The 8,853-nt window shown below is 32.1% G+C and overlaps 1 protein-coding gene across 1 annotated transcript; it reads left to right on the forward strand.

Annotated features, from left to right (window-relative positions):
- Positions 1-5,851: 5,851 nt before the first annotated feature.
- Positions 5,852-8,853, forward strand: LOC132746770 (E3 ubiquitin-protein ligase Midline-1-like). Its single transcript, XM_060736021.1, has 2 exons — positions 5,852-5,926; positions 7,511-8,853. Exon 2 carries the CDS (start codon positions 7,519-7,521, stop codon positions 8,851-8,853), a length of 1,335 nt encoding a protein of 444 aa, XP_060592004.1. The 5' UTR covers positions 5,852-5,926; positions 7,511-7,518.

The following is an 8,853-nucleotide window of genomic DNA, read 5'->3' on the forward strand; positions in this document are numbered from 1 at the left end:
CCAAGCATAGTTTGATGGAAAAATGCCGTCAGCGGCATAACTGTCTAAAATATACTTCAACTCATATTTTTGCAATATGCGATAAATGTCCGGTAAAAATCCGTGTGACTGTTTGTCGCCATTTAAAAAGTGGAAAAGTCTTTTATTGAAAAATCCTTTTGCGAGGTATTTATTTGGCAGTCTACAAAGCTGACCTAAGAATTGTAGTTTTTTATGGTCAATTATTGTCTCAATAGAATTTGCACCAATCGACAATAGAGTGAGATCAGTTGAGGTACATGGATGAAATGATTGAATATTCTTAAGGCAAAATCTATGGGATTGTTCTAGGCGTTGAATGTCGGAACCGGTGAGAGTGGACCAAAGTTCGCACTCACCGGTTCCGACATGTAGAGGAATGTTTATAACGAATTTATATTACAGCAAGCATCATTTTTAGAGGAATATAGCGATATTTTTTTATAAATCGACAGCAGCCGTGTATATAAAACTTTATAATACTGCACGTTTGTAACGTCATTTTTCATTATTAGTTATAAAGCCTAGCGGCTCGGGTTATATTTACAAATAGCCGTTTATATAGGGCCATATAACCTGTCAACAATCTTTATAACGAATTTATAATACAACAAGCATTACTTTTTAGAGAAAAAAAAATAAGATTTCTTCATGAATCGACAATAGCCGTGTATATAAAACTTTATAATACTGCACGTTTGTAACGTCGCTTTTCATTGGATAATCGTGACGTTTATAAAGTTTTATATACACGGCTGCTGTCGTTGTTTTGAAGAAATCTCGCTTTATTCCTCTAAAAATGATGCTTGCTGTATTATAAATTCGTTATAAATATTTCTAACAGGTTATATGGCCGTATAGAAACGGTTGCTTGCAATATAAACCTCGCCTAGCGGCTCGGTTTATATTTACAAACAACCGTTTATATAGGACCATATAACCTGTCAACGATCTTTATAATTAATAATGTAAACGTCACGATTATCCAATGAAAAGCGACGTTACAAACGTGCAGTATTATAATATATACAAATATAATCAGAGTGACGTAACGTCATTGTGCGACGTGAACGATTTATGACTCACGTGGCCTAAAATTAAATAAATGCGAATAGTATGTTGTAGTTGCTTTCTGATGCTTTGTATTTGTTGGAAAATTGATATCTAAAAAAATAAATCTTGTGAAAATATATAGACAAGTCAGCTGAACTTGCAAAAAATGAGCAGACTATCACTTCAAGAAATAAAGGATATTGAATGAGTGTAAGTTCAATACTGAATTTATTGAACGAGTTGAATAAATTTATATTGTGCGAGCCTATGGCGAGCATGATATTATTTTATTCATTGAGTTCAATAAATCCAGTAATGAACTTACACGAATTTTTTTAATAATCTATTTGTCACATACCAAAAATAAAGAATGCAAAAAGTGAAAAAAGCGTCATTTTTCATTGACGCGCATATAGTATAACGCTAACATTTAGCGCGTCGTTACGCTATGTTTGTGTCGCGTTAAAATAAATGCACGGTCGTGCACGGTCGTGCAATACCATATTTACGGAGTCGCAAATCGGCACGGGTGCGTGATAAAATCAAATTTGAGACAAATGTATTAGATATTATCTAAAAGTAAAATGATTCATGATTACATGTCGTGTGCGATTTTTTTTGTAAGATGCATTAATTGAGAGTGCGATTGCAATTCTTTTGTTCATTTCGTAATATTTTAGTTTTAAATACATTAAGTCAAAAGCTAAAGGACAAAATATGGTACATGTGAAAAGAAAACCGGTCAATTTAGTCTGTTTATTTTCTTTTGATTTAATAAGTTCGCGAAGTTAACCGGACAGCCGGAACTTTTTTTTGCTTAGTTCGGTTGTTCTGGTTGTTCCAGCTAGCTTGAATTCGATTCCGCCTAAATAGGATAGCCAGAGATAATACTGTAAAACCTGTGCAAAAGACCATTGGTTTATCTTATAATGTATTTTTATATTATTGATACACTCCATCTCCGGCTACTTCGTTTTGAACAAGTATAACCATATTATTTCTGGCTAGCCGTATCACCCGGAACAGCCCAAACTATCGGACTTGGGCAAAAATGTGAAGACTTACGAAGTATAGTTTGATAATGTGATCAGATATATTATCTGACTTCAATGCTAGTTGTATAAAGGCAAAAACTTTATCATTAAAATATATAATTTTTATGACAAAACAGAACAGAACAGTACTTTATTCACTCTACTTACATGATGCAACACAATAGTATATAAATAGCACATGAGTTTGTGGGTAAAAGTAAAAATATCATCCCGAGGAAAATTACTGTTACCCGAGGCGTTACGAGGGATGATATATTTGACTGTTACTCACAAACCCATGTGTTATTTATTTTATTACCACGAACAAATACTGTGAGGATCTGAAATTGTCAACTAAATCTAACTGTAACAAAAATAAATCAAGAGTAATAATAACTAAACTGTCATTTTGTTTTAAGTTTTAAGTGTACTTTAGGCCTACTTGAGAAGTTTTCTTTTTCTTTTATTCTTTAAGCAAGTGATGATATCTACTAGTCATAAACATGCAACAAGCTGTGTTTTATTTAGAAAACAAAACACTAACCCATTTTTACGGTTATGATCTGTGAAATCTGATCCTTCTGTATCCAGAATATCCAACGCAAGGTTTTTGACAAAATAACGATGATATCCTATGTCTGTCCACCATATCTGTAACTTTTCACTGATTCAAATTGTTAAATAATCCTTTGTTGCATGCATAAATCTTCTGCATCAACCAGTTTGACACATAAATATTTACATTGCAATTACTTCCGTTGAAAAAATGTTTCAAAAAAAAGTTTGTATACGCGTAAAAACTCAGTGCCAAAACCCAAATTTTAGGGTGTATAGTTACTTTTGGTGTTCCTTGTGGTGAAGTCGAAAATTAAAAATGAATCAAGAAAAAAAGACGGCCCTTTTTAATTTTATTTTTGAAAAAAAGACCACGTGACCAATTTTATACTGTTAAAAAGTATTGTTCCCTTTAACTGTAAAAAAATTTCTTATTTTACGGGGTACATTTGCATTAACATTAAAAAAATAACCCCCAGGGCCCTAGGGGAAATTAACATTACAAAAATTCAATATCCTCTTTAAACTATAATGCACAGCAAATGACGTAAAAATATGAATTTTCATCAGGCCCAGGTGTGATTACTTAAACCCAAATTTTTGCTTAAAATGATGCCATAAGACATATTTTTCATATAAAATGTTATTTTTTTCTGTCTCTAACAATGTGCATATATTATACATGTATACATTCACATAAGAAAGGTTAGTGTGTATGTAACTAGGAAGCAGTTTGAATCATAAAAAAACAACTATTATGTATAAGTAGTACTTTTATTACAGTATTAGTTAGTCCTGTATTTTTCTTACATGTATGTAATTATTTTGTTTGTAAAGTTTTTATTTCCTTTTGTGCAATATATTATATTTTGTTATTATTACTGCCCAGCATGCACTGCATGAATATTTTTTTTTCATCGATAATTTGAATAAGTTCACTGTATGAATTAGTTTTAATTGCTTTCGATAATTAGAGTGCAGATTTTCAAGGCTTAAGACATTACTTACAAAAGTTTTTTTTTGTAATTCTCGAAAAATAATTTCAATAATCGTTACTCTTTAACCATTTCAAGATTGCCAAAGTCATTTAAATAATTAGCCTTGTATAGAGTTGAAATATCTGTAGACAATTTCCTGTAAAGTTGGTGACTATCTGATCATTAAACTGTCTAATCACAGGCAAATCATTCATTTTAGTGCCTGTAGCATTTTCTTTCTTAAGTGCTATATTTTGTTTATGTTTTTTCTGATGATGACAAACAAAGATATGGTCTAATTTGTATATATTTGTATATCAGTTTTCATTGAAATGCAGAAAATTATCAATGAAATAAAAAAGTTAACTTCCTATGGTAAATAAGAGGTTTAGATTCCATTTTATTTTGGTATCTATCTGGTTTTCACATCTATGTAAAAGGGCAATGCGGCTGAGTGGTTATAGTCATTGACTTCAAAACACTTGACCCTTAACACTGTGGTTTTGAGTCCCTGTAGTTAATTCTTTCATGTGAGGAACCTATCCAGCAAACTTGTGACATGTAACATCAATGGTTATAATTATTGTTATAATTGGGTGTCTGCATAATTTAGGTCGATATATGCAAGGTAAGTCACTAGAGAATGTAAATTTTTTGTCCATCATGTAATTGAGGGATTTTAGTATTTCTTGACACAAATGTTCACCATCATGAGATGTAGTGTTGCGTAAATATACTAGGTCTTTATGTCAAAGGTCAAGATCACACTTGTATATGAATTACAAGGTCAAGGTCACATGCAGAAGTGAAATGTCAGATAAAAAAATGTGGGAATTGATCATTTATTATGGATTTAGAGAGTATACTGTAAATGTTCACTATTGTGAGACTAAGCATTTGTGTTGGCTTATTTTGTGACAAAATTGCAGTCTTGTAAAAATTGTAAAAAAAGCTGCCATGAAAATATTTGATAGAATTGCTTTGTACACATGTATAGAAATAATGTTCAAGTTATTTTTCTTTCATCTACTAATGTTTCAAATTATTTTGTCAGATTTATTCTGAAACTTATTTGACTTTCATTAATGACATGTTTAAATAAAATGCACAGAAACAAATGTAAGATTAAAAAAATTGAAACTAGTCTGTGTATCTTGTTTATAGCTTCTTGACACACTTGATCACACATTTTCCAGATTTTTGTTATTTAATATTGTCAACTTTAGAATATTCTAGTTCTGTGTGAAACCCTAATCATAAGTAAAATATTGATAAAAATGAATCAGTTCAAAAATGTGCTGCCAGATTTCCTACAAAAAATTCTGAATCTCAAGGCTCCATGACCAACATACATTCTCATTAAAGTGGCAATCTAGAAAGTAGTCGCACAGCAAATAGGTAAGTATAGTCACGGACTTTGTAAATTAAAGTCCATGATTAGTTAAAAGTGTTGTAACATTGGATAATGATATTTACAGTCACACATCAGGCAATCTAGGAATTATTACAACCAAGCCTATTATCTTGTAAATTCTGAAAAGAAATCATCATTTTTCGAAGAATATCGAGAACTATTCTACTCATCCAGGCATCAGCGTTGCACTTTGGTTTAGTTTTTGTGTAAAACACTACTGAAGAGAATGGGTTCACTCACTTACTAAATAGGTCACTGCCAAAGGTCCATTACACTAATGGATTTTGTCAAGAGTTCTGGAACTTTTTGAACTTGAAAATTGTTTAATTAACAAGACAGGCTCTTGCGTTATTAAAGGTCAGTGGCCAACATGTTCACGTGTCAATTCATATGTAGAGAGAATAGTCGAGCAAAACGCCCCTACCAACAGCTGTTGATCCTTTGTACAGTCTACCTGTAGAACACCCTTTCCAAGAATGTAGTAAGCTCTAAAAAGCCTTTGGAAAGTCATCGCTGCCTGTATGCATTTTTACTGCTCCGTCTTTTCACTATTTCAGAGGTTTAAATATCGTGCTAGGTTGGCACATCTACATAAATATTTCACTTTTTTTAATGATAGCAAAAACAAACATACAAAGCGCGCGCGCACGCACGCACCAACACACACACACACACACGATTTGTAATTTATATTCCCAAATATACATTTGAAATTTTATCCAAGTCTAATTGCACTTGACTAAGATAGATCTATATGGGTTTAAATATTGTCAAACCCGATAGCACAAAGGACAAAATGGCGGCGAAGGGGAATGGGTTTAATGGGAGATAGGTGTTTTTAATAAAATAAAGGAAACGAGCTTTAATAGACTAAGGTATTTATCTATTTGCAATTGTAAAATGGCTTATCATAAACTGATTTTTAACAATGACCTGATATCTTTATGGTATTATGTACAGTTTATCATTTTTAAAAATGAAATATATTCACGCAAAATTTGCGTAAACATGTTGCTTCATAACAGTAAGGGATCGACTACTTATACATTTCAGTAAAATTTGAATAGCCCAAATTAAATGCAGATCTATTACAAATAAATTTGACAATGTTAAAACTGCACATGTAGCCAAGCTTGTTCGGGAAATTATAACATATTTTATTCCTTTAATTAAAGACAATGCTTATTTATCTAACATACAAGTCATTTAATCATGGTAAATCGCGTATCATGTTATTAGGTCTATTTAAAGGGTACACTGTTACAGAACAATACACGGATCGAGTTCAAATGTGAAGTAGTATTATTTGAAAGTATTCGAGCGCTAAATTATATATAATTTCACTAAAACTAAAAAGAAATAGTCTTTATGTTTTACTATTACCACGGTACATGTTCCCCCTTGTTAATTTGTGTCATAATCAGTAGAGTTATGTCTAGTATCACTTGATGTAGGGCTTCATCCTTGAAAAATATTTTACAAACCCTTAACTTCAAGTTAGTAGGCTGATAAACATAATAGTTAAGTTGATGCATTTTGAGTACAAAATGATTAAATGCAAAAATTATAAAGTAAAACAAAAACAAAAGGAAACTTATACAGGTAAAGTCCAATGTGATACATAAAGACTACAAAAATCCATTACATTAAAATGCAAAATATCTAAGTTAAATGAAGTTATTTATCTCAAATCTAGTTCCGGTGGGTGGAGGGGAGGTAAGGGAAGAAAAAAAGAATATAATATATATATAAGTATTGCAGTATTTAACTGTTATTCCGGTTCAAAGAAAATGATACTGCATAGTAGTTGTCAATCGCGCGTATTTCAAAGAATGAAAGGGTTTTGCGTGATTCATTACAACTTAATCAAACCAAGCCATCTCCCTTCCCATGTGAAAGTGTACAATTTGCGCGCCTCCTGCTGTTATTGTGCAGTCATAAGATCAAAGAAATATACAGTTGTAAATTCCAGACATATGGAACAGATTAATTAACGTTACAGTATAGGCTTGAAAAACATATCTTAAAGAAATTGTTGATGGTTACTAACAAAACATTAATGAATTTATATGCGATATAAATTACGATTTCCCATTCTACCTTGCCCTGGGTTATCAACTTATCTTTCAGACTGATGACCATAATTGCCATAATTTTTAGACTAATTTCCGGGACACCTTTCATTTTGAAGTGGGGCATTGATCAGCAAACGTATTTTTTTTTTAATTTACATAATGGCATACAACCTATATTTCCGGTATTTACAACTTGCAAATTTAATGACACCATAAACAAAAGACAGAATGTCAATAATTATTAACAGTTTTTCTATCTTTTTTAAGTATTTAGGCATCGTTAATTCAATCATTCACAGATTAGAATAAAGCTATGTTAAGTAATGACAATTAGCCATGTTGTTTAAATATCATTTTAATCTTTCATTAATTCATGAATTTCAGAACGAGTTATGGAAGTTTCTGGTAAACGAAAACCAAAAAAGACTCTTTCTCTTTCACGAGGTTCAGCTGAGGACTTTTTATTGTTCTGTATCCCGTGTGATAGAGATGGTGTCCGGGTACCAGCAAAAGGTTATTGTTTAACCTGTACAGAACATCTTTGTGACACTTGTTACAAGCATCACAAGAAACAAACTCCATCACGTCATCATATTCTACTAGATCAAGACTCTATGCCAACTACACCAAGCGTTCCAATCGTAAAAGACGAATTTGATAGTTGTGATGATCATGAAGACGAAAAACTGAAATTTTACTGCAGGGATCACGACATCGTTGTTTGCAGTATTTGTACAACACTAGATCATAGGACCTGCAATGTGGAATACATTCCAAAACTCTCTAAATATATTATAGACAGTGAAGAACTTAATGAAACAATGACAGAAATGAAAGCACTGGAGGATAATTATAAATCACAGATAAAGAGAGTAAAAGACGAGATAAAAGCTATTTCTCAAAACCACGATGACGTAATTAAGGCGATTCGTCAATTCAGAAAAGAACTAAATACACGTCTAGACAAAATGGAAAAACGTGTTGTCAAAGAAGCAGACAACATACTTCTTAAACAAACAACGAATCTAAATGATTTATCAATGGAGGTACAAACAATCACAAACGAACTGGTTGAGAAACAAGTACGACTACATAAATTGATGCAAAAAAATCGCCTTGATAAATTGTTTGTTGAAATGATAGACGCAAAGAAACGACTCGAAGATATGAGGGTGAGGCAAAAACAACATAGTCTAACAGATGATTTTCAAACTGTATCATTTGTCAAAAACATGTACATTGTCGATGTGATAGATAGGCACCAGAAGCTTGGAGAACTTATAACAATGAATACATCCATGGTTATACAATATACGGATAAGACGCTAAAACTTGAAGTTGTTGAAGATATTAATAGTTCCTCACTTGGTGAAAAGATAAGTGACATAACTGGGATGGACGTTCTGCAGTCAGATAAAATGGTTGTCTGTGAGTTTTCAAAAAGGAAAGTAAAATGCTTTGATACAGTACAAATGAGAATTATCTCAGAGATACAGCTAAGTAAATCACCGTTTGATTCGGCAGCTATTACCAATGACAAATTCGTCGTCACTGTACCTGATGAAAGAAGTATTCATTTCATGTCGTTAACAAATAGACAGATAACATCTGATCTCCATGTAAATATCAATGAAAGGTGTCATGGCATTGCTTGCAGCAGAGATAAAATTGTTGTTTCATGTATTGCAGTTCCCGGAAAAGTTTTAGTTTTGTCTGGTAGGGGTTAA

The sequence above is a fragment of the Ruditapes philippinarum genome, unplaced genomic scaffold (genome assembly GCF_026571515.1).
Source record: "Ruditapes philippinarum isolate M1 unplaced genomic scaffold, ASM2657151v2 ctg1751_1_1_1_1, whole genome shotgun sequence".
Taxonomy (NCBI): domain Eukaryota; kingdom Metazoa; phylum Mollusca; class Bivalvia; order Venerida; family Veneridae; genus Ruditapes; species Ruditapes philippinarum.

What these genes read in the sequence shown, in the direction of transcription:
- LOC132746770 (XM_060736021.1), top strand. Translation starts at nt 7,519, where the DNA reads ATGGAAGTTTCTGGTAAACGAAAACCAAAAAAGACTCTTTCTCTTTCA.